General features: G+C 39.0%; 1 protein-coding gene across 1 annotated transcript in view; it reads right to left on the reverse strand.

Annotated features, from left to right (window-relative positions):
* Window positions 1-27,746, reverse strand: part of LOC134333600 (kelch domain-containing protein 8B-like) — a 109,465-nt gene that overhangs the window by 2,617 nt on the left and 79,102 nt on the right. Inside the window, exon 4 of the mRNA XM_063015655.1 lies at window positions 11,239-11,340. Coding sequence (XP_062871725.1) covers window positions 11,239-11,340 — 102 coding nt within the window. The remainder of the gene's footprint in view (window positions 1-11,238; window positions 11,341-27,746) is intronic.

Raw genomic sequence — 27,746 nt, forward strand, 5'->3', positions numbered from 1 at the left:
GGGCACAATTTGGACATGTTCACTGTGGGGTGTACTCACTTATGTTGCCAGCTATTTATACATTAATGGCTGTGTGTTGAGTTATTTTCAGAAGACAGTAAATCTACACTGCTATACAAGTTGTACACTGACTACTCTAAGTTATATCCAAGTTTCATGTCTATAGTGTTGTCCCATGAAAAGATATAATGAAATATTTGCAGAAATGTGAGGGGTGTACTTACTTTTGTGATACACTGTATATATATGTGTGTGTATGTAAACATGTTTTGTGGTCAGACGAATAAAAGTAAAGTTCGATACCTAATGATACCACAAGCAATATATTGTAGCTGAGAGCTGGGAGCTGATTGGCCCTGCTCTATGGGTGGGAGGAATTTTATTCCTCTTTTCTTTATCAATCATGTTACTCTGCAAGATGAGTAACACTTTGGACAGATGTGCAGAGAACCCAGCACAGCTACATCATTAGCCTTTCTTGCAAGCATCTAAATCAACATAACACTATCACAGCACACCCCCCACTGGAGTCTCACTCATAGACACACACACACGAGCGAAGGTTCATTTCAGACAGGCCAGCTGCCACTTAGGAAGTTTTGGGTCTTATACAGATTTCGACAGGTGGCACCTTGCAGATTTGGTAAAAATATGCAGCAGACACAGAGCTTTCGCCTCATTAACTCTTTGATGAGGCAAAACCCAGACATGTGGGCAGTACTTCTCCTCTATTTTTAACTGTAGACCATACAGACCCTTTCAGTCAGGCTACTTGAAGTTTCTCTGCTTTTTACATAAGAGTTTTTTTCTCTCCCCCGAGGAAAAAAACTGTGTTCAATGCACTTGTTGTCTTGAATTTTAGATTGTCCTTGGTCGCAAGACTAACATCGCTGTATAGCAGTTTCCATAGAGACTTAAATTGAAAAGAAGAGGATATGAAAGCATGCGTAACGATGAGGGTAACATTTGTCATCATAATTTCGCAGACCAAGACCAAATGCAGGGCCACAGGAGCTTCTGTCAGAATATTCAGAAGAGATCAGTGTGATGGTGCTGCCTGCAAGCATAATTACACTGGGAATCTTGATATATCTCCAACTTCTTACATACTGCAGGCTGGATTTACCACTACAACTCTGTTTCTATCAGGTGTGACTGAAACGAGCTGTCAAAAATATACCTCATGGCCTAAAGTATGTGGACACCTCTTTTATTTGGTGAATTTGATTATTGCTGCACACCTTATTGCTTAGAGATGTGCTAAGGGATGGCAAGTGTTGTTATGAAGTCCAGAATCTCTACACAAAGTCCACACAAGCTCACAAAACAGGTCTGATATGTGCTGAAACACATATAGGGTCTGTCTATAAACCTAGTGAGCTCCCTTACCTAAGCAGCTGCCTTAGTAGAGAAGATATAATAAGACATCAAACTTATAAGGCAGAATATTTAGACGCACTATGTAGACAGCATTTACGGGATTACGTCATCACAGTTTTTGCTTACTAAGCTAACACAGTTAGCCTCAGGCCATTCAAACCAATAAGCTGAGGTAGCATGCCAGCTAACATCTCCTTTCCTGTTCCAAAGATGGTTAAATTGTCACTGACAAGCCCAAATTTGCAAATAAATGACACTTGTACACCTTTATACAAATTAAAAATGAATGATAATTTATTTACATTTGAAAAGAACTCGTTGCTCCGCATTTGTCCGCCATATATATAATTCAGCGTAATTCAATGTAATTCAGTATGTAATTTTTTGTGAGAAAAGTTGTGCTGCACTGAATGCTGGGATTGCCTTTACTGCTAAAAAAGCATTGGATGCTTTCTTGTTATTCAGTCAGAATATCGCTCAGAATTAAGGAACCTCAGTAGGCAGCATTTTAAGGCATCTAAGAACTTAGCCTTCTTCTTGGGAGTGTGCATAGTATGATGTAAAATTCCATCTATGTAGAGAGCTCATTAGGTTTTCCGACAGGCCCACAGTGTGAGAATCATCTTTCACTTACTGTGACACTTAGGTTTGTGTTCTGAACCGTTTACTGGAAGCTTTATAAATTGGGTTTTTATGGCTGAGTAGCTGCACACAAACCTAGGACAACAATGCATAATGCCAGTCATTGGCAGATGCATGATACAGCATACTTTCATTGGATTCTACAGCAGTAAAAATTCTCTGGAATAAATTACACCTCACCAACTAGCATTCTAAAAGACAAGTTGAGGTTTGGTGGATGTCACTAGATCTATATATACAGTGTGTCTCTAAAGTCTGGACACATAGGAAATATCACTAACTGTAACTAACAATATGTTTACAAAAATTCACACACATACTGTACATATTGCATCACAAATAGTGAAAAACACATTGAAGATGTTATTTACTGAAAATATGCACTTTACATATGTGTCCAGACTCTAGGGACACCCTGTAGTGTAAAACTGTACTATAAAGTTTGATAAAGGAAGAATTATGATCTGGTACTGTTAGGCATTTTGAACACATTACGAGAACCAGTTCTTTGGGGAATTGGGGAATTTTGTTAGGAAGAGCTGAAAGAAAAAGTGGAAGAGGATGGCCAGCAACAAGATGACTGGATACACTTAAAGGAATAATGAATGAAACCAGGATGTTCTGGAGAAATACTGGAGAAAATCTAATTCTAAAATCTAATGGAAGGCCTTTAAATAAGATTAGGTTCTCCTACAGGAACAGGGCAGGGTTATGGTTAGTGTAAAACTGTACATGTACATGCACTTTCGAGTACATAAAACGCATTTGCACTCACATTATCTTTTTTTTTTTTTTGAGGCTAGGCTTTTTGCAGACAAGCTAAATGTCTTTAATGCCAAAAAGCAACAGTTTTATTAGAGAAAGCAAACTGCTTTCAGCTAAATGCACTTAAGTACACTCACTCTCTTTCCATTAAAGAGCGAATGTTTCTAAAAATAGAAATCACATGTCGTGGATGCTATGAATTGCTTTTTGGAATTTGCCAGGCCAGGAACATTTTTAATACCACATACACTATGTGGCCAGACAAATATAGATGCCTGATGATGAGCTTGTTTGAAAGAGCTTTCCACAAGATTTTGAGCATGTCACTGGAAATAAGTGTCTATTCAGTTAAAAGAGCATTTGTAAGAACAGGCACTAATGTTGGTTAAGGATGCTTGACTTACAGTCAATTAACGTTCCATTTCATTCCAAAGGTTTTTACAGAATAAGTGCTCTAACAAAGCCACTTCATCCACACCAAACTATTCAAACCATGTCTTTTTGTTCAGGCTCATACTGTATTAATGTTGGAACAGACACTTTTTATTAAAAATCTTTGGTCTTTGGTTGGATTTTTGTCTACTGTAATTGCAGTTATTGGTTAAGTTCAAATAAACTTCCTTCTTTTCAGGCATGGACTTGACTTTTCAGTACCTTTGTCTTCTCTATAGAGACTTTGGAAAGTCTATTCTATAAGCATAACTTTGGTTTAACTTTATCCTTCCGTGTGTTTTGGGTGATTGTCTGGTTTTACCTTAAAATGTCTGGTCATAACTGGGTGTTTATCTTTGCTTTTCATTATATCATACACTTGCACAAAATGAGTGTGGCAAAATGACTCAAACTTAGTTTATTAAGAGCCGTAATAATGTAGTTACTCTATGTACATTTTTGACCAGTAGACCAATGTAATACACTTTAATAGGGAGAATTATGTAAATTAAATGAGAAGCACTAAACAGGTGCAAGAGGAAAAACCTCCTTTGTTACACCAGACAATGACGTATCTAGAGCTCAGGTGGGAACAGTGAAGACAGAAAGGCCGAATGTGGAAGGAATCAGCAGATGAGGAATCCTCTCCATGATGCTGCCCTTCTCAGCCAACAAGCATATTGTCATATGTCATACAAGCAGAAGTTATATATATTCAAACTGGTAACATTTCCGGTACAGATTTATGCCAGTGCACATCAAAGCTGTTCTGGGCGCTTGTGGCAGCCCAAGACCGAACTAGGAGATTATTAGTTATGATCTGAAGCCCTAAGATGATTTAACAGGTGTACCTTTGGATCTGCAGTCTAAATGCACTAAAAGAAGATAAGAATAAGATGGGCCATTAGGGGCGAAGAGTAATTTCCTCAACAGAAGTTCCAAGTTAATAGCAGACATTAATTCCATACAGATATGAGAATCTAGTGGGAATGAACTCATGCTGTCATATAACATTGTGTATGCAGGTGTGAGTCTGTGTGTGCATGTGTGTGTGTGTATGAATCAGATTGTGAAAAGGAAATGAAGAATGTGTTCCAGTCCCATTTGACAGACTGAGAAAAATCTTTCCCATACTGAACAGTGAATAATAATAAGCTGCTCTGACACCAGGCTTTTATTCTATTTCTGAATGTTTAAAGTGGGGGAAATAAAATCATGTCAAGTTTCATCTGCATCAGTTTTGGAAAGTGGCAGAAGTCTCCACCACATAGCAAAGCAGAATTTATCAGAGAATGTATCGAGCTCAATGTCTTAAAAACATTGACATCGAGTAAAGTAAGGGGTAAAAAGGAGAAGAAAATTTTTTAAAACTACAATTTGAAAACTATACTGAGCATAAAAATTACCATAGACATCTGTATTCTATTTTATTGCAAGAATACTATGAGGGATCTTCAAAAAGTTTCTGCACTTTTATATTTTCATTGGAAACGGTGAGGGAGAGTTAGGGTTAGAAGTAGTAATTGGTCGTGTCTGAGAGACTGAGAGAGCTTATAGTCCGGATTAAGCGCCATCTAATTTCCACCTTCAAAGAAGCTTTAGGAGGAAGAAGATTTTCATGTGATAATGATGTGAAAGCAGCGGTGCATCAGTGGTTATGAGCTCAACCAAACACATTTTTTTGCTGATGGCTTAAAGTTGGTACCACGCTGGGAAAAGTGCATCGCAAAGGAAAGAGACTATGTAGAAAAATGATTTAATTTGTTTTTGAAATTCCTAATAAGTAGAGTTAATATGTATTAGTGATGCTGGTCTATCCCCCAGTTTTTCCTCCCATTGTAGTCGTATCCAATTACCCTATTGCATTATGTTTCCTCTCTACTGATGTTGATCTCCACCCTGATTAAGACCCCTCCGACACGTGTGCAGTAGCCAACTGCATCTTTTCACCTGCACGAGGCGAGTTCATATGAGGATCAGCTTTTGTGTACGATTATTCCTTGACTCTGTGCAGGTGCCATCAATCAGCCAGCAGAGGTCATAATTGCATAATTGCAACAGCCAAGTGCCTAGCCTGCCGGATGGCAGAAAAGTACTTTTTGGATCAGGATGACCACACATTTCACTGATGTAAAGTACACAACAATTGGACACAAAAGTGGTGGAAACATTTATGTACACTTTATGCCAGTCTAACAAACATCTACCCAAATTCATAGGGCCAACAGTAAGGTCAGGTGGAGGAGGACTAATTGAGTTTTATTTAGAGCTTGGCAATATTGTGGTACTATTTTAAGAAGAACATGACTCTTAACCAAATATCAAATAAATATTTAATAAATAAATGAATGCTATTAAATACATAATACACCATTCTGATCTGCTGCACTTTGTTGAGCTGCTGAGCCTTTCAGAGGAACACTAAGCAAAATGTATCAGCAGCCTGTCCAGCCACTTATGGGCCTACACATTTGAACCACTCCCTAAAAATGTGGGCTGATGGTACTAATGGTAGTTATTTGTAGTAGACACAGCAAAAAAGAGCTACTTTGTGTCAAATTGCTAGATAGTTCATTCTAATACTGCAGTGCATCGAGCCGCTCTGTGTATGAGCTGGCATAGTCGCAGGTCAGTTAACTGTTAAAAGCTTGTATACTTGGCATGCAGGTAAGGAAGAAGTTGAACTGGTCCAAACAAATCTTTTCTCCAAAATCATGTAAATAGCTGGGAATGTATGCATCGTTTACACATGGAAGAAATGGAACCAGGATGCACTGTGGCTGAAGGACCTACTGGTAATGTCCTGTTTCCAGATACCACTGGACTTTATCCAATGTCTTGTGGAGTCTAGCTGTGTTGCTCAGAGCTGTTTTGACAGCATATTAGGCGGGTGGTCCAACCGTTTTGGCTCAGCAATATATCAACAAATACACATACCCCTACACCCATTGGTTAGAACGAAAAGAGGCGGAAAACAAGACGGATGATGAACTGCAGCAAACCTAGTGCTTCTCACTTACTTTATGATAATGGTATCTCTCTGTCTTCATTTCAGACTCCCAGGACAAAGCTGCCTGCCTACACTCTAACACAGACTGCACCACACCCCACACCTCTTTCATCTCTTTAAACTGTGAAATGCTGTACATAAATAATTATGTTTGCTTTCTGTATGTTGAAAATTAGAGTTCATGCTAGCCTACTCAGCCCAACACAATACGTCTGGTGATAGCTGCACTAGTTGCTCCAGTCTGAAGGATGTGACTGTTTGAACATCAAGAGATCTTAAAGAAATCTTGATGCTCAGATCTTCTACTCCAGTGTCATTTGCTGAGTCTGGGAGAAAGAGCCCTGCAAATCCTGAGTGCGCATGGGAAGAACTCATCACACACAGGCCATCATAATAAGCTTCCATCTGATTACGGGCTGAGATGAGTTTATATAGCTATGTATGTATGTATGTATGCTGTGTATGTGTATGTAAGTTAAGGGTGTTGGGGTTGTTAACATTTTGAGGGGCAACAAAACCTGTTGAAACAGGTGCTGTGGTTAACTATCATAAATATAAATTTTTTGCTTGTGGAAACAATTTGGGAAAGATTTTTCCTGTTCCAGCATACCGACATGGTTTGTTCCAGATTCATGAAAACATGGTTTGCACTATTCTGACCCTACCATCTGCATGTTGCAGCAGAAACATTTATTATGATTAACTGAACAGTTTGTTGAGACTGTGTCTGTGTTCTTGGTTAACAGCTGATGAGGTGTTATACTGAGCCAATCCACCTTGTTTGTGATGAGGTGCATCCTGAGATTTTTTTACTCATTATATTTGGAAAGTGTTATTGAAGTTGTAAATAAGTATGATTATTAAGTTTATTGAATCCTTCAGTCAGCTGAGAACAGTGTCACTGTTTGTGAATCTGTTGATGGTTTAGCATGAAAATGATTAAGTGATTATTTATTCAAATCAGCCCGTCTGTAATAAACAAGCATGTTATGGTCACATCACTCACAGGTCACTCACATCACAAATTTACAAATTTACCCATTTTAATATGTGATGTGAACATAACCTGAAGCTTTTGACCCGTGTCTGATTCAATGCATTGAGCTAATACCACAAGTGGCTTATTGGATATTTATATTTATGACCATATACAATGCAAGCAATTGAGAGTTTAGAGCCTTGCTCAAGGACCCAACAGTAACCTCTTATCTACTACTGGATGTATACAAATATACTCAAAATTTTCAGAAAATTTGACAAAACTTTGAGAAATATGTGTAATTTCATAAACAGTCATTAGACAGATCAGGCATGTTACTTGGAGCATTGTATAAGGCAACTTCAGATTTAAAGGTCTTCTGTAGTAATAGATGTTCATAAGTGCAAACTACACAGAACAACAGTGTCTCAACCGAGGTTGCGGAAAAAAATACACTTCATTACTAAAAGTCATTATTTTTATTACAGTCATTCTGAAGCCTGGCAAAGAGCCTTACAAATGCGAATCATATAGACCGATATCGCTGCTCAACTCTGATACAAAACTGATAGCTAAAGTATTAGCATTAAGATTGGAAAAATTCCTACCAGATTTGGTGCATATAGATCAAAATGGTTTTATTAAAGGTCGACAAGCTTTTCATAATATAAGGAGAGTATTAAATATATTGCATACAGAAAAAGATAACTCAGACGTGGCCATTCTCTCCCTGGACGCTGAAAAAGCTTTTGACAGGGTGGAATGGCCATACTTATTTGAAGTATTGCATAGATTTGGTTTTGGAGCCTCTTTTATAGATTGGATTCGACTTATGTATCGTAAGCCAGTTGCGGTAGTACTGACAAATAGTATTATATCTGAACCCATCAGTTTATATAGAGGAAATCGCCAGGGCTGCCCCTTGTCACCTCTTTTGTTCTCATTAGTAATTGAACCGTTAGCAATGGCTATAAGATCACATCCTGACATAACGGGAATAAATGTGGGGGGATATGAAAATCGTATTTCCCTGTATGCAGATGATGTTATTTTATTTATGACAAACTTAGCCCAATCTTTGCCTTCTCTAGTGAATATTCTGGGTCTTTTTGGAAATTTTTCGGGATATAAAGTTAACAGCAACAAATCAAACATTTTATATCTAAAGGAGTCAGAGAGGATTAATCCACCCTGTTACTCCCCCTTTCAGAACTCACCACATGGCTTCACTTACCTTGGAATAAAAATTACACCAAATATAGATGAAATAGTGGCGGAAAATTATAATCCTATTTTAAAAACTGTCTTAGAAGAATTAGAAAGATGGAACAGTCTCCCTATATCGTTAATTGGCCGTATTAATATTATTAAAATGAACGTTCTACCTCGATTTCTTTATCTCTTTCAATCTATTCCATTAAATCCACCATCTTATTTATTTAACAAACTAAAGAAGAATATCACCAAATTCATCTGGAATAATAGACGGCCAAGACTTCGACTCACTTTATTATATCTCCCTTATGACAGGGGAGGACTTCAAATCCCAAATTTCTATTGGTATTACTGGGCAGCACAGATTAGGGCAGCTATGTGTTGGTTTTTGGAGAATCCCTCAATCCCATGGGTTGTAATAGAAAAATTAACTACTTCAGAGCTGCCACTTCATCTTTACCTTTACTCAAAACCGTTGGAAAGCTTACTGAACGATACCCATAACCCTCTTGTTAGAAACACCATTAAGGTTTGGTATGAAGTTCAGGAACATTTGGGCACTGAAAGTAGTTTGTCAGCATTTACACCAATTTGGGGAAATTATATGTTCCCTCCTGGTAGAAATGATCCTGGATTTAAGCTGTGGGCGAATAGGGGATTAAGTAAAGTGATGGATCTATATGATGAAAATAACTTGCTCTATACATTTGAAGAAATCGGCAAGAAATTTCATATTCCCACAAAACATTTCTTTAAATATCTACAAATTAGAAGTTATATCCTAGCCTCGCAAATAAAATCTGATAATAAACCTGCGCTGTCTTTACTTGAAAAAACAGTTCTGGAATACTCCTCTGGCAAGGGTCAGATATCTCTTATATATAATATTTTAAATAATAACTGTAAAGAATCTTCAGAGAAGAAAAAAATAGCTTGGCAGTCAGACCTGAAGGTAGAGATTGCTGATGAAGAGTGGAAAAAGGTGTGTCATGATTCACAGTCACACTCTATAAATACTAGACTCAGACTGATACAATACAAGTGGATTATGCGAGTATATTATTGCCCATATCTGTTGCACAAGTTTAATAACAATAACCCGGACACATGTAGTAAGTGTGATGTGGAGGTAGGAACATTATTTCATTGTATGTGGGAATGTAGTTATATTAATAATTTTTGGAAGAATGTAATAGAAATTATGTCTCTGGTTACCTCCAATAAGCTGCCTTTCTGTCCAAAACTATGTATTCTGGGTTTATTCCCAGAAAATACAACAATATCGAGTGTGAACAAAAGACTAATCAATATATGCCTCCTCCATGCAAAACACAGTATATCTTGTAAGTGGAAAAACATGGAACCACCAACAGTGGGTCAGTGGCTTAAATCTCTCTCTCAGTGTATGGCCATGGAAAAACTGACATTTGCAAAGAAAAAGAAGTTATGTCAATTTTGGAAGATCTGGAGTAAATTTTACCAGTTTTTGGAAAAGGAGACAACTATAGAGTTCTTGGATAATTAATATATGCTAATGATATTTGATTCTGTGAATTTTTCTGATGTAATACCACTTCAGTACTTTTCTTGATCACTGCATTTTTTATTTTTATTTATTATTTTATTATTATTATTTATTTCTTTTTCCTTGTGTTATTGTTCTGTTGTATATGTGTATGTAGATGTGTAAGTATGTATAATGTTAATGTGTGATGTTATGTCAAAAAAAAAAAAAGCCAATAAAAAGAATAATAAAAAAAAAAAAAAAAAAAAGTCATTATTTTTCTCAGAATAGTCCAAGAAACACCAAACCACAGGTCTGCAATGAATGAGAAACTTCTGGTACATGTGTCACTGTCTGTAGTCAAGTACATTTAACATTGTTGTTTAATAATATGACCTAGGCACCCAGGTGGCGCAGCGGGATATTCCGCTAGCACACCAGCGCAGAGGTTCTGAACTCTTCGGTTCGAAACTCGGCATTGCCATCAGTTGGCTGGGCGCCATCTAGCGTGCATAATTGGCAGTGCCTGCAGCAGACACGTCTCTGCCAGGGCGGGATGACCGGAGTATGTGCGTGGGGTCTTCAAACGCTGTGTAAGGACCCTGATTGGCAGATAGAGAGGCGCCTGTGCAGAATGCATGGGTGAAAAAGTGTTCCGCTAAGGGCTGCGCTACACTAAATTGGGAGAAAAATGGGACAAAATTGCCACCTTAAAATTTGTTACTAATTACTTGAACAAAAAAGCCTTTTAAAACAAACCAGTTTTGTGGTCTAATTATATAAAAATTCAGTTATATAGCCATAATGACCAGAAGAACATCCAATAACCACTAAGGAACATCTGTACAGCTGCTTATCATGTAATTATCCAGTTAACCAGTCATGTGGTAGAAGCTCAATGCATAAAATCATACAAAACTCAAGAGCTTCTGCTAATGTTTACATTAAATATCAGAATAGAGAAAATGTAATCTGAGTGTCTTTTATCCTGGAATTATTGTTGGTGCCTGAATTAGGTAAGCATGTGCTTTTCTGTCATTTTATGCCCAATAACATCTAAATTTTTTCATTAATTTCCAATAGATGATTCAGTATGAATTGTATCACACTGTTGGATTGACATTCAGAGTAGTAGTCCCCAAGTATCAATACTAATCATAATAATAAATCATAAACATAATGACTTTGGAAGGCATTTAATCATAACATAATGTGTGTGGGTGTTGCTCTTACAATCACAGGGTTATAATGTCTTGCAGCTGTCAGGGTTGAAATATATCTGCAATATGAGCACACCCCATTAGCACTTACCCAGTCCCCCGGCAACAATCACCCTTCCACCGAGGCATCCTGCCACAAAGTCGGCCCTCTTTTCCCTCATCCGCGAACTCCGTGTGGGCTTCAGCCAAACACCTACACCAAGGGTGAAAAGGACAAAGGTCAAGACGTGGTCTACATGCACAATGACAATGAAAAATGTCTTATTGTGTGTTCATTATTGCGGATTGACGGTTTAATGAAATGCATCAGTAAACTGGACGTCTATAAGGAGTGAGTCTTATAGACACTCCTTATTACGTGTAACAACAGAAGGTTAAAAACCTGGTCAAAAAAGGGGTCCAGTGTCAAAAAAAGTGTATGTAATTTGCAATCTGATGTTTTTTTCTGGCTTCTCATATATTTGGGGGTCGCCATAGTGGTCTGCATACCCTTCCTGACACCTGACAATATTTATCTGATTTACTGCTTCGCCACCTGAGCGCCCTTATTAGCAGTATTTGTAAATATTTCTCTTGCAGGGCTACATTGGGTAAAGAAGAAGAGCAGAATCAGGATGTACAGTTATCTACAGAACTCAATAAAACTGCTCTAGATTCGGTCTGTCTCCAAACAATAAACAAGTTCCATCCATCACCTCTTGCCCTCTTCTCTTTTTATCCCATTTAGCCTTGATTCTGCATGTGCGCTCCATCTCCTCTCCATGGTAACAGAGGAAGGAGTCAGAGGACGTGGCAAGGATTTAATGTGCTCCACATGAGTAAAACAAGTCAACAACCCCCTGAGACAAGACTTCTTCCACACAGGGCAAGCTGTAAGTCCACACTGTTCTCATTCGTCATACTGAGAAACGGAGTTTAAAATAGCTGCTTCAGTCAGTTAGTCTGTTGTCTACAGCAAAAGTAGTTGTGGACGATTAAGCAGGCAGACATGCTTAATTACAGATTAAATTGTTGTTGGATCCAAAAATTCTTTAGAGTAAATCTTTAGGGAGTGTTTTACAACTGCTGTGTCACCCTGGAGGTGTTAAAACTCACTGAGAAAAGTACTCAAAGCTTCCACACGTCCAATCTTCCAATCATCACAGCATCAAAATACACTTCTCAGAACACTCAAATTTAAAGGTTCATATTCTGAGCTGCTAACTGTATGTCAAAAGTATGTGGACACTCGATTCAAAGCCTTTTGGAGATCATTTTCATCAAACTCAAACTTTCTTGTGAAAGCTTATTGCAAGATTTTGGATTGTGTTTGTGTGCCCATTCTGTAACATCTGCCTTTGTAAGGTCAGGCATTGATGGTGGATGAGAAGACCTGGCTTGTATTTACCCTTTAATTCATCCCAAAGGTGTTCAGTATATTATATTCATATAAACATCTTCAGTAACCGCTACAGCGGGTCAGGGTCTTTGAGTTCAAGACTAATACACAGTGGACAGGGCGCTAATATATTCAGAGCACCTCACATCCTCACTTTCACCTAATCAAACCTGAAGGCAATTTAGTACAGCCAGTTCACCTACTGCATGGTTTGTGAGGTAAAAGAAAACAGGAGGACCTGATTAAAAATGCATATGAAACTTCATAAATATAATAACTGCATGGGAGTCAAACACAGAACCCTAAGAACCATGTTGCTACAGCACCACCCACCTATTTTAACCAGTAAGCAAACTGGAGAAATGTAAATCATAGTCATTTGAAGTCTTAGGGGCGCTTCAGTGGCGCAGCGATAAAAGAAATATGCTAGTCCACTACCACTGAGATTCGGGGATATGGGGTTCTCAGCAATGGTATCAACCAGTCGGGTGTCTGCACAGACATAATTGGCTATTGTACGGAAGAGGGTAATCAAAACAGTCTAGCAATTGCAAGTCACACTTGTCAGTGTGCTCTCAGTGCTGGTCCCAAGCCCGGATAAAAATAATAGAGTTGTGTCATAAATGTTTAACTGCCATCAAGGTCAAGCAGTCAGTATTTTTTGTATAGGAACATCATATCACAATCAAAGAACCTTATAAAAAAGCTTTAAAAGTTACAAAGCATTCTCTAAGGCTCCAGAACTCCACCGAATGACAGCGAGATCTCCAAATAATAGACACTTTATACAAGGCAGACTTTTCCTCACAAATGGCTGCCCTCCTAACTTAGAAATAAGTTATTAAGGAGGTCACAAAAATCCCAGTAAAACATCGAATGATTCAAGTCATCAAACCAACACCTTTCACTTTCCTGAAATAGGGACAGTGGGAAACCGGGGAAATAACTGCGTTAATCAGTGATGTGCATACAGTACTGTCAGCTGGCATAATGGTAATTGGTGCCAGAAAGAGGTGCCATACCATTAAATGGATGATTGTAAAATTAATGTGTTGAAGCGTTTCCCTTTTATACATATACATTTTACATAGGAATTTATTGGCAGTGTACTGGATATGCAAACTGGGTTATTGTGAAAATTTAGTTCCTCTTTTTGCTATGTACATCTTACAGTAATACCTAAATCACATCCATCTGTGGTGGTATAACACAACTAAGCAGCATCAGTGACTTTTTTTTGCCAGCTAGCTACTACATGCCAAATGAAAAATCAGAGCTGTCAGTAAATGGACCTTATTGAGGTGTTAGACCTCAGAGATATGTAAAAATAACATGGCTTGGTTCCTGCACACACACATGCACACACACACACACACAGGCACATGAAACACAGAGTAACAAAATTAATTGTAAGAGGTGTCCAGCAAATCCACACTAGAGTCATATTGCAGGTCGCTAACATTGCCTGCTGATTAAATGTAACTAAAAATAGTCAGAAATAGAAAGTTAAAGAAACGAACAGACACAACGGTACACGTGTGTGCTCAATTCTCATCTTTGTTCCTGCTAGAATCTCAAAATAAATTGGCTGAAATTGCCCTGGTCTTTCATTCTCTGTGTTTGTGAGTGTGTGAGTGTCTGTAGGAATACAGGACAGCAGCACACAACAAAGAATCAGACAAATTCATTTGGTGCTCAAACCATTTTCTAAACATTCGATTTACACAACACTAAGGCGCTCTCGACACCCTGACAAAAAATTTCTGTTCTTACCACATGCAGACTTTTTTGTTGCATTTTCCCGAGTTTTCCTCCCAATCTAGTCGTATCCAATTACCCAATTGCAATACGATTCCTCTCTACTGATGCTGATCTCCATTTGTGATTGTGGAGAGCGAGACTGACCCACGCCCCCTTCGACACATGGGCAACAGCCGTATGCATTTTGTCACCTACACTAGACGAGATCAGCTGCGGATCAGCTCTGTGTACGGAGAGACACACCCTGATCAACGCACTCTTTCCCCGTATCTGTGCAGGTGCCATCAACCAGCCAGCAGAGGTCGTAGTTGCATCAGTTATGAGAGAGTCCCTATCCGGCTTAATACCCCACCCCTATATGAACAACAGGCCAATCGTTGCTCATGTGGCTGCTCAGCCCAGCCGGCAGGCAGAGCTGAGACTCGATACGATGTATTCAGTGTGTGTTTTTACCGCTGCGCCACCTGAGCGGCCTCTGCTTCCATTTTTAACATACTATCTTTAAAAATTGGGATTTTCTGCAGTGACGGCAAATAAAACAAAGTTACGGAGTAAACTGGACATAAGAAACACACTTCGGGTGTTATTGTCTCCTGTCACCCCTATGTGGGAGCATCTCATTGCAGCTCAGGGATCTTTTCCTTCATTGGTGCATATTGTTATGCACTTTGTGTTTTTTTATTATGTCGTACTTTATTTTAAATCCTCCTGCCCCCGCCGGTCCGTGAAATTATATCTTAAATGAAACCGGTCCGTGGTGCAAAACAGGTTGGGGACAGCTGATGTAGAAACTGCAGGTAATATGGGTGGACAGCGCCGGGGCCTCAAGAGCAGGGCCTCATCCTTGCCTCCATTTGTAAGACGTTTGGCCTGTTCCCCCTGTGTCTTTATGAGTCTGGAATTTTATTATGCACATTTGAATAAATGAGGGTCAACAGATCCTACACCCTGAGGCTCTCGGACATTATCATATTTGGCTGAGATGCGATGAAGAAAACCTCATAGCTGTTCTGCACCAGTGACATTGTTTCTAAATGTATTCAGATATTTTTATTACATCCTTACAGCCTTGTACACACAGCAAAATACCCAGAATTGTAAAATAAATCACTAAAAACATTTTTTTCATATTAAAATGAATGCACTGCTGTACACGATGACTCACGCTCTTCCCTCTCCAGAGTTGCATATTCCTCTGTCATAGCCTAAAGGCCATCACGATTCTGTACTGGTACAATCTCACACTACAGGAACTGGTTTTAATGGGTGCACAATGACAGATCTCCTTTAAAAATCCACACATAAATATAAACACATATGTAATTACAGATAAGACAAATTAGCATTCCAATTTTCTTATGATTCATTATTCTCTCTCAGATCAATTTCTTCCAGCAGATACACAGCTGTGCTTTTCATTTGTATTGTGTGTGTGTGTGTGTGTGTGTGTGTGTGGTATAGGTGTGTGATAACTGACAGGTCTGCCAGCTGAGAACAATGCCTCAGCTGGAAATAAGAACCTGTGTTTATTTAAAGCTCACAAATCAATCATCTCTGTGGCACACACACACACTTTGTGTGACTTTGACTCACACACTCGTACCTTATGTTTACATGCACAGAAAATTGGCCTTTCTTAATATGTGGGTTGTTATGATCTGACGCTTAACGTTTGTCTTCATAAGTAGGGTTGGCAGATTTTGCCTATAGCAGAATTGGACATTGAGTTCCCAATGGTTTAATCATGTTGTAACCCAACTTTAAGTCACACAGACTAGGTGTTAAGATCAGCAATATTATGAAGGGGTTGAACGCTAGTCTTATTTACTGCATTATTCATTTTCTTTGTTCATGCAAAATTGAAAACTTTATTTAAAGCTCTGAAGCATGTGTAGATATTTAAAGCCTCATTTTCTTTTTGGGGTGGGGTAAACATTTCCAATTGCACCTGTAACACTGGAAACTGTTTTATTCTCTGTGTTCGACTAAAAGTGGAAAACAGTTTCACTCTAATTAAATTCAGTAATCAATTATTTAGAGCACTGTGACCTTCCTGTGATTTATCTCCCTAGCAAACAAAGGTAACATTATTAATAACTAAACAGTGTTTACAGTTTAGACATTTTTGAATCTAATCATAAGCTTTGTCTAGTAAAAGGCTTCATTTGCCTGTTATATGTTTATATTTTATAATAATTAGGTGGTTACATTGGCATTGACTGCAACTCAGATAGTTTACAGTGGATGAATGGGCAAAAATTCCCACAGACAAACTACAAAATCTTGTAGAAAAGTGTATTCCCAGAAGAGTGTAAGCTGTTATAGATGCAAATCAGGGACCAACTCCATATCAATGTCTATAGATTTAGAATGTGTAGGTGTCCCAATACTTTCATCCATATAATGTATAATATCATTAAACATTTGTTGGCTTATGATTTATACCCATCAACACAAAGTGTGTACATCACACTGAAATCCCATAGCACTGAGCTGCTTCTGAGCTTCAATAAATCATTAGTGCTCTCTGCATACCTGTCGGTCTAAAAAGATGCATTCTGGGACTGATTTGAGTGGATCAATAATCTAATCAATTGGCTGTTTTTTTATTACTGAAACGTGCTGATGCTGGATCCAGAGCTGCAGAAAAGCCAGTTCATAGCCTGCAGAATCAGTACTTTTCCAGCCAAAAAGTGCTGTAAACAAAGAAGCAATTCTATCTATTGTGGCCCTATAACATTTTATCAGTGATTTAATGCAAATAATAAGAACAACAATAATATTACTAATAATAATACCACTACTATTACTACAACTACTACTACTAATAATAATAGTACTACTACCAACAATAATAATAATAACACTACTAGTACTACTACTACTTATTGGCGACTAACAAGATCCCGGCATAACAAACTCGTGGCCAGTGAATTAGTGAATTTACACTTTAATATAACTGTACTAACTAAGTAACTATAACTAAGTTGACCTGGGCAGATAATCTGATAAAAGTGGCACCATTTACAGTACCAGTGAGGTCTTTGGTACAAACCAATCTACTACCAATACTTATCCATGGAGATTGCAAGGCTGCATGTTTGGTTTTTTGAACCTGTCACTAATATACACTGATCAGCCATAACATTAAAACCACCTCCTTGTTTTTACACTCATTGTCCATTTTATCAGCTCCACTTACCATATAGAAGCACTTTGTAGTTCTACAATTACTGTCTGTAGTCCATCTGTTTCTCTGCATGCTTTGTTAGCCCCCTTTCATGCTGTTCTTCAATGGTCAGGACTCTCCCAGGACCACCGCAGAGCAGGTATTATTTGGGTGGTGGATCATTCTCAGCACTGCAGTGACACTGACATGGTGGTGGTGTGTTAGTGTGTGTTGTGCTGATATAAGTGGATAAAACACAGCAGCACTGCTGGAGTTTTTAAACACCTCACTGTCACTGCTGGACTGAGAATAGTCCACCAATCAAAAATATCCAGCCGACAGCGCCCCCTGGGCAGCGTCTTGTGACCTCTGATGAAGGTCTAGAAGATGACCAACTCAAACAGCAGCAATAGATGAGCGATCGTCTCTGACTTTACAGCTACAAGGTGGAACAACTAGGTAGGAGTGTCTAATAGAGTGGACAGTGAGTGGACATGGTATTTAAAAACTCCAGCAGTGCTGCTGTGTCTGATCCACTCATACCAGCACAACACACACTAACACACCACCACCATGTCAGTGTCACTTCAGTGCTGAGAATGATCCACCACCTAAATAATACCTGCTCTGTGGTGGTCCTGTGGGGGTCCAGATCATTGAAGAACAGGGTGAAAGCAGGCTAAAAAGGTATGTAGAGAAACAGATGGACTACAGTCAGTAATTGTAGAACTACAAAGTGCTTCCATATGGTAAGTGGAGCTAATAAAATGGACAGTAAGGAGGTTGAATACATAATTTCCTAAATAACAGCTTTTTAATATGACTATGACATAAATGAATAATGACCTTCATAGACTACAATGTAGAATCACTGAATGGCAATGGAAAAGGAAAGAAAATTAAGGGTGATAAGACAGGGGGTATGTAGAGGAATATAAGTGCACACACACACACACACACACACACACACACACACTTTAATACAGTCGTGCCACCTTCAAATCAGAGTGATGAAGTGACAGTCCATAAATACTCTCTTCTTGTATAACACTGTAAACTGGATATAGCTGAACATCAAGTACATTATTTAAACAGCGCCTGAGCACACAACATCACAATAACTGCTGTCATAGCTAATGACTGAGCACGCAGTGCACGGTACATGTTATTACCAGCAGCACAGCTGCAAGGACTAACATGCTAATGAGGCTCGACTCTCTAGTTACAACAAACCAGGAGTAACTTCTATTCCAGAACAATTTTACTAGCATTAACATCAGCATGTGTAGTGTAGTGGTAAATTATGGGTTCAACCTAAGGTTTGTATATGCACCTCACTGTTTACTTAATTGATTTACCTTATTTGTAACCACTTTAGTGTTGCTTTGGTAGTTTGTTTGGGGTATTTCTTTTCTAACCAGTTTAAGCTCTCTGGCAGAGCGAGCAGGTTTTTTTGTATTATACACCACTGATTCATCAGTGTATCCTCATAACAATGCAAATTTTACAATAGGGATGGTTTTACTTAGGGCCAAATTTCTTGCCTTAACTCCTGCCACATATTTCCCTTGGTTGTTGTTTTCAGCGTTAGTCTCATCAGACTGTATTTTTCTGCTATTTCACTTGTATGTCTTTAGAATAAAGTTTTGATGTATTATTTAAATAGGAGCATCATCCTTAATCATCTTCCATAAAGGCCACAGTACAGCTGCTTGGTAGCAGGAAGCTGGCATGGACTGCAGTTGGGAATCATGGTACCTGAGAACATTAGCTGATCAACTGATGCAACTGAGTCATACTGCTTGCTATTTATGCAATTTCTGCTAGCTAGACGCCCTGAGCGGTAAACAAGGTTATCGGTTATTTCTTGTGAATAAGGTCATCTTTTCTCTGGTGTTTGAAAAGCACTTCTGCTCAAAATTTAACCAAAAATTATCTATCATTAACTTTAGACCTGCTACTCGCTGTCTCGCTTAGCAATGCAGCATGTAGCCTGAATATATTCATAGAAACAAACTTGTCTTTTTTGTTCTGCATTGCTTTAATCACCCGCTTTTCACGTAGCACAAATCAAAAGCAGGTCTATTTTTGTGTAACTGCGCACCAGCGTCACACCACAGGGTAGTTAAACATGTATAAACACCTCTAACGAATGCCTGCTGAGTTAGCTTTTCAGCTACGTTATCAAATGTGTCTATGTTAAATACAAGATGCTTGAAAAGTTAATCATGAAGGCGTACCATCTGTGAAAGACTATCATTATAAATCACTGCCAACATTTCAGTCAGTGAAAGAATTTTCAACATGATTTCAGCGGCTTTGATCAGAACTTTGCCTGAATTGCTAAATCTTACGCTATTGGTAAAAAGAGTTTCTGTAACTTTCAAAAATTTTGCCAAACTTGCTAAACATCTTTACACTGGTACAGTAGTACTGCTGGAGTTTTTCAACACCGTGTCCACTCTATTAGACACTCCTACCTAGCTGGTCCACCTTAAAGATGTAAAGTCAGAGACGATCGCTCATCTATTGCTGCTGTTTGAGTTGGTCATCTTCTAGACCATCAGTGGTCACAGGACGCTGCCCATGGGGTGCTGTTGGCTGGATATTTTTGGTCCAGCAGTGACAGTGAGGTGTTTAAAACTCCATCAGCGCTGCTGTGTCTTATCCACTCATACCAGTACAACACACACTAACACACAACCTCCATGTCAGTGTCACTGCAATGCTGAGAATGATCCACCCAAATAATACCTACTCCGTAGTGGTCCTGGGAGAGTCCTGACCATTGCAGAACAGCATGAAAGAACAAAGCATGCAGAGAAACAGATGGACTACAGTCAGTAATTATAAAACTACAAAGCGCTTCTATATGGTAAGTGGAGCTGATAAAATAGACAGTGTGTGTAGAAACAAGGGGGTGGTTTTAATGTTATGGCTGATCCTTGTATATATATTATATATATATTTTGTTAGTTTGTTGTGCAACCGTAACTTGTGCAACTACAGGGTATATTACATGTTTCAATACAAATACAGCAGGATTTAAATGACGGCCCTCAAAATGTGTCTCAAATTTGATCTTGTCTCAGGGTTAATACTTAGATCTATGGTTTGTAATCAGACTAGTAAAACGTAGTTTGTTTTGGCAATAAAAGAATAAAATCAACCTGCTCTCAAATCTCAACTGGCTAAATGCTGGCATGACAAGGCTACACCAGATGCCTGCCAATGAGTAAATATGGCTAAGACATAATCGTGCATGATTCATTGTTCTGCACCACAGAGCTGCTCGTTTTTTATGTATATACAGTGGGGCCAAAAAGTATTTAGTCAGCCACTGATTGTGCAGGTTCTCCTACTTAGAAAGATGAGAGAGGTCTGTAATTTTCATCATAGGTACACTTCAACTATGAGAGACAAAATAAGAAAAAAAAATCCAGGAAATCACATTGTAGGATTTTTAAAGAATTTTTTTGTAAATTATGGTGGAAAATAAGTAGTTGGTCAATAACAAAAGTTCAACTCAATACTTTGTAACATAACCTTTGTTGGCAATGACAGAGGTTAAACGTTTCCTGTAAGTCTTCACCAGGTTTGCACACACTGTAGCTGGTATTTTGGCCCATTTCTCCATGCAGATCTCCTCTAGAGCAGTGATGTTTTGGGGCTGTCGCTGGGCAACACGGACTCCACAAATTTTCTATGGGGTTGAGGTCTGGAGACTGGCTAGGCTACTCCAGGACCTTGAAATGCTTTTTACGGAGCCACTCCTTCGTTGCCCGAGCGGTGTGTTTGGGATTATTGTCATGCTGGAAGACCCAGCCACGTTCCATCTTCAATGCTCTCACTGATGGAAGGAGGTTTTGGCTTAAAATCTCACGATACATGGCCCCGTTCATTCTTCCCTTAACACGGATCAGTCGTCCTGTCCCCTTTGCAGAAAAACAGCCCCAAAGCATGATGTTTCCACCCCCATGCTTCACAGTAGGTATGGTGTTCTTGGGTTCTTCTTCTTCCTCAAAACATGACGAGTTGAGTTTTTACCAAAAAGTTCCATTTTGGTTTCATCTGACCACACGATATTCTCCCAATCCTCTTCTGGATCATCCATATGCTCTCTGGCAAACTTCAGACGGGCCTGGACATGTACTGGCTTAAGCAGGGGGACACGCCTGGCACTGCAGGATTTGAGTCCCTCTTGGCGTAGTGTGTTACTGATGGTAGCCTTTGTTACTTTGGTCCCAGCTCTCTGCAGGTCATTCATCAGGTCCCTCCGTGTAGTTCTGGGATTTTTGCTCACCGTTCTCATGATCATTTTGACCCCACGGGATGAGATCTTGACCCCAAGGGAGATTATCAATGGTCTTGTACTGTATGTCTTCCATTTTCTTACAATTGCTCCCACAGTTGATTTATTCACACCAACCTGCTTGCCTATTGTAGATTTACTCTTCCCAGCTTGGTGCAGGTCTACAATTTTCTTCCTGGTGTCCTTCGACAGCTCTTTGGTCTTGGTCATGGTTGAGTTTGGAGTCTGACTGCTTGAGGCTGTAGACAGGTGTCTTTTATACAGATAACAAGGTCAAACACAGGTGCCATTAATACAGGTAACGAGTGGAGGACAGAAGAGCTTCTTAAAGAAGAAGTTACAGGTCTGTGAGAGCCAGAAATCTTGCTTGTTTGTTATTGACCAAATACTTATTTTCCACCATAATTTACAAATAAATTCTTTAAAAATCCTACAATGTGATTTCCTGGATTTTTTTTTCTCATTTTGTCTCTCATAGTTGAAGTGTACCTATGATGAAAATTACAGACCTCTCTCATCTTTCTAAGTAGGAGAACTTGCACAATCAGTGGCTGACTAAATACTTTTTGACCCCACTGTATAGATGTGTAGTGTGTTATCAGTGTGAACAGATGGCTTTAGTCTGGAGAACAACAGCTACAGAACTGTAATACTTTCATTTTCTCTGACTCACGGACTGATCTTGAGTCATAAAAGACACACACATACACACACACACACACACACGCACACTGTTGCCATAGGGGTCGATATTTTCAATTTTTTTTCAATCAAAAACTGACTTTAAAAATTAAGGATGTCTTAAAATCAACTTCATGCATTCAACAAAGGTCACTACAGCACAGTACAGATGTAGTATGCTTATTATATTTACTTTAACACTACATGTAGTAGCTTTAGGTATTACTAAATGCATAAATACAATTTGTTTTGCTAGAAAATAAATTACTAGCCAAACGTATAGTAAATGGACATATGGATAGGCATGAAGACCTGAGTGCTTTTGAAGGTCTAAATCTGTATGGCTAGACGACTTTGAAGAACCTCCAAAACAGCAAGGGGTGCACACAGGCAGTCGAGGACAGCAGCCACCAACAGTAGTCAGAGGACGGAAAAGCCAAGAACTGCTGACATTTGGGCAGCCAAGGACATGAAATCTGTGGCATCTGGTACAGACCAACATAATGTGTACTGTGGCTTAAATTACTAATAATTGTAATACTTGTGATGAGGTAAATGTGTCAACACACACAGTGCATCAAACCCTTCTGTGTATAGGGCAGTGTAGTCACAGGCCAGTCAAAGTGCCCTGTCCAGTGCTCCTACATTGGGCACATGGGCATTGAAACTAGACATTAGAGAAATAGGTTGACTAGTACAAGGAAACATTTTCTCCAAGATTATGTGGACAGCCGGTCATATGTGCATTGTGTACCCATGGAAGAGTTGGCACCTTGCAATATACAGAACACCAAGGATCTGCTGCTAATATAGTGGTTCAGATGTCTTGTGTAGTCCTATTATTGGACTCTCAGAGCTATTTCGACAACATATTAAGCACTTGGTCCTAATGTTTTGGTTAATCAGTGTATTACTCTGCACTACTATGCAGATGTAAGGTAGGAACTGTGCTGCTTTTTAACAAAAGGATGTCAATTTCTACGCATCAACAAGCTGATATTTCCTTATCGCATCTCTTCCCATCTCGCATACACAGTATGAGTACAAGTGCAAGGGGAAAAAAATTGTTTTTCCCCTAAAGGTAAGAGAGAGAATGAATATGTGGAAATAAAAACAATGTGGAGCATCAACCAAGAAAGAAACACCTGGGTGTTTAACCTGTATTTAGTTGTGAACGGTGATGGAATACAAAATTGAGAACCACAGGAAAGCAGCTTCCATTTAAAAACAACCTCATCACATTGGAGCACATGAGCGTTCCACTCCTGCTGTCTTTTAATAACCTGTCTTCTGACAGATGTATTCTGATGTCGGGAAATAACAACCTCATATGGTTTAAAATTTGCTTTGACTGGGTTATTTTGGCGTGGCATATTTCTGACTTTAATATGAACAAATTAATTTAGAAGAGACAAGTAAATCAATTGAGATGCCTTGCACTCAAATAAAACTACTTCTTATATTAAGCTATGTTCAGGTAATAAAGCAATTAATGTTTTTGTCAGATGCCTAGAGCTTTAAAATAATGAACTGAATGCAGCGTCCTGTGACCACTGATGAAGGTCTAGAAGATGACCAACTCAAACAGCAGAAATAGATGAGCGACTGTCTCTGACTTTACATCTACAAGGTAGACCAACTAGGTAGGAGTGTCTAATAGAGTGGACAGTGAGTGGACACGGTATTTAAAAACTCCAGCAGCGCTGCTGTGTCTGATCCACTCATACCAGCACAACACACATGTCATGTCAGTGTCACTGCAGTGCTGAGAATGATCCACCACCTAAATAATACCTACTCTGTGGTGGTCCTGTGGGGGTCCTGACCATTGAAGAACAGGGTGAAAGCAGGCTTAAAAAGTATGTAGAGAAATAGATGACTACAGTCAGTAATTGTAGAACTACAAAGTGCTTCTATATGGTAAGTGGAGCTGATAAAATGGACAGTGTGTGTAGAAACAAGGAGGTCGTCATAATGTTATGCCTGATCGGTGTATCTAGGGTAAGAGCTAACAGAGCATGTACCAGCACTCAGACATGGTGGTGGTAGTGTGATGGTTTGGGGATGTGTTGCTGCTTCATTGACTGACCAACCTACCAGAGCCAGATAATGCTGAATAACGTCCTTTTCTTAAATAAGTACAATGATCATTTAGTGTGACAAAGAAACAAACATAACAGAAAATTAGGATGGGGTAAATTCTTTTTCACAGTAGTGTATAGAACAAATAGACAGCATGAGTAAAAGATCAGCTTTCTCTAAGGGTACATATAGTCTAAGTTCTTGTTTTGATAGGTTTTTAAGTGTTCAGATTGTTGTCTGAAGGAGATTAGTTCAGAAGTGAGTCTTCTTTTGGTATTTGGTATTGCATGCTTCAAAAATACACTCAGTCAATTTCATGGATGAAAAATGTCTCTTTCTATCTCTTGCCATCTCACACACACACACACACACACACACACACACAAACACATGATGTCAAAATAAATGAAAGAGGGAATTGAGTTTGAGCTTTACTTAACAGAAATGCCTAAACAATGACTAACTATAAATCTAAATGCTTTCAGCATAAATTGTGTTGACCAACCAGAATACAGACAGAGATTTATGAAATTTAGTCATTTAAACTGACTCACAAGCCCTGCCTGAAGCACATACACAATATAGCCAAAAGTATAAGGACACCCGACCATGACATTGTTGTACATTACATATACACTAATCAGCCATAACATTAAAACCACCTCCTTGTTTCTACACTTACTGTCCATTTTATCAGCTTCACTTACCATATAGAAGCACTTTGTAGTTCTACAATTACTGACTTTTTTTAACCTGCTTTCACCCTGTTCTTCAATGGTCAGGACCCCCACAGGACCACCACAGAGCAGGTATTAATTAGGTGGTGGATCATTCTCAGCACTGCAGTGACACTGACATGGTGGTGGTGTGTTAGTGTGTGTTGTGCTGGTATGAGTAGATAAGAAAGCAATGCTGCTGGAGTTTTTAAACACCTCACTGTCACTGCTGGACTGAGAATAGTCCACCAACCATGGTCAGTGTCCTTTGACCACTGATGAAGGTCTTGAAGATGACCAACTCAAACAGCAGCAATAGATGCGCGATCGCCTCTGACTTTACATCTACAAGGTGGACCAATTAGGTAGGAGTGTCTAATAGAGTGGACAGTGAGTGGACACGGTATTTAAAAACTCCAGCAGCACCGCTCTGTCTGATTCACTCATACCAGCACAACCATTGAAGAGAAGGGTGAAAGCAGGTTAAAAAAAGTATGTGGAGAAACAGATGGACTACAGTCAGTAATTGTAGAACTACAAAGTGCTTCTATATGGTAAATGGAGCTGATAAAATGGACAGTGAGTGTAGAAACAAGGAGGTGGTTTAATGTTATGGCTGATCAGTGTAAAGTGGCTTACTTCAATTGTGACTATAACAGCCTTCACTCCTCTAGAAAGGTTGTTCACATGATTATAAGGTGTGTCTGTGATTATTCAGTAAAAAAAGCATTTGTAAAGTCATTCACTGATGGCTTTCAATTCTCTTTCAATGGTTGACATTCACAAAGTTGAATCAGTTCATCTGGACACAAAGTTTGGTGTAGAGATACGTTCCGTCACTCATCCCAGTGACTTCTTCAGTCAGAGCTAGTGGTTAATACCCCAACCTTATATGCAGCCGTTTGGAATAGCAACCGAATCCGGCCCATTGTATAACAATGGAACAGGTGATCCGTTTCATATTCAAATCACAATGACCATTAATTACAATGGCCTTGTGTGCTATTCACATGCACCGACCAGGCATAACACTGACCACTGAATAACACTGTGAATAACACTGATTATCTCTTTATCACGGCACCTGTTAGTAGGTGGGATATATTAGGCAGCAATTGAACATTCATCCTCAAAGTTGATGTGTTAGAAGCAGAAAAATGGGCAAGCGTAAGAATCTGAGCGAGTTTGACTAGGGCCAAATTGTGACGGCTAGACAACTGGGTCAGAGCATCTCCAAAACTACAGCTCTTGTGGGATGTTCCCGGTCTGCAGTGGTCAGTATCATTCAAAAGTGGTCCAAGGAAGGAACAGTGGTAAACCTGCGACAGGGTCATGGGCGGCCAAAACTCATTGATGCATGTGGGGAGCGAAGGCTGGCCCGTGTGGTCCGATCCAACAGACGAGCTACTGTAGCTCAAATTGCTGTAGACGTTAATGCTGGTTCTGATAGAAAGGTGTCAGAATACACAGTGCATCACAGTTGCAGGGCTGTTTTGGCAGGAAAAAGGGGGATCAACACAATATTAGGAAGGTGGTCGTAATGTTATGCCTGATTGGTGTATTATTAAGGTATATCTGCAATTACGACATTGTAAGATGGTGAAAGACCCCCCTTAGCCCCCCCCACCCCCTTGGTTCCAGATCCATGTTTTTTTTTTTTTTTTTTTTTTTTTTACAGTTTTTAATATCTATACAATGATTTGATATGTAATTTTCAATAAATAACATAATTTATACACGCATTTATTTATTTATGTATTTATTTTCACTAACCAATCAGTTGACCAGAAACAATCATTGTAATAAATTTAAACTGAGAGATACACACCTCTTTCTAACACACACACACATACACACACACACAGCTAACACATGTTTATCAGTGTTGTGAACAGACAGATTTAGCACACAGAAATATGTAATTGAGATGGCCTGTAACAATGAATTGGTAATTACACTCGCCTACAGTCTCCAGAGGCTCTGCAGTAATAGGTAAAGTAATAACTGAACTACTGCTTATCTTTAATCCATACACATGCCGTCATGTTAGCATCTCTTACCCACACACGCACAAGTCAGCTTTAACAAAGGCTTTCATTAACCGCATAAATTGCAGCACTACGTTTTTATGACCTGATATTTAAATGCAAATGTGTGTAATTATAATTTATAAGGTAGCAGGTTACAACTTATTCCCACCCTGCAACTTTTTAAGACATTTGGCAAAGAAAAGAAAAGTCGATTACAGTGTCTTAGCATTGCAAAGAAAAAGAACATGCTCTATCTGAGACAATGAGATATGACAATAGTTCAAAGATCAAACACTTTATTCAGCTCTCTGAATTCATTAGAAATTGTATTGCATATTTCATTTTTTTGTACACTATAGGGCCAAATGCATGTGGACACCCCTCTTAAAGACTGAGCTCAGGTGGTCCGGTCACACCCATTGCTACCAGGTGTATGAAATTAGTTCTGGTAGAGACCATTCAGTTCTGAC

Source organism: Trichomycterus rosablanca, chromosome 19, assembly GCF_030014385.1.
Source record: "Trichomycterus rosablanca isolate fTriRos1 chromosome 19, fTriRos1.hap1, whole genome shotgun sequence".
Classification (NCBI taxonomy): domain Eukaryota; kingdom Metazoa; phylum Chordata; class Actinopteri; order Siluriformes; family Trichomycteridae; genus Trichomycterus; species Trichomycterus rosablanca.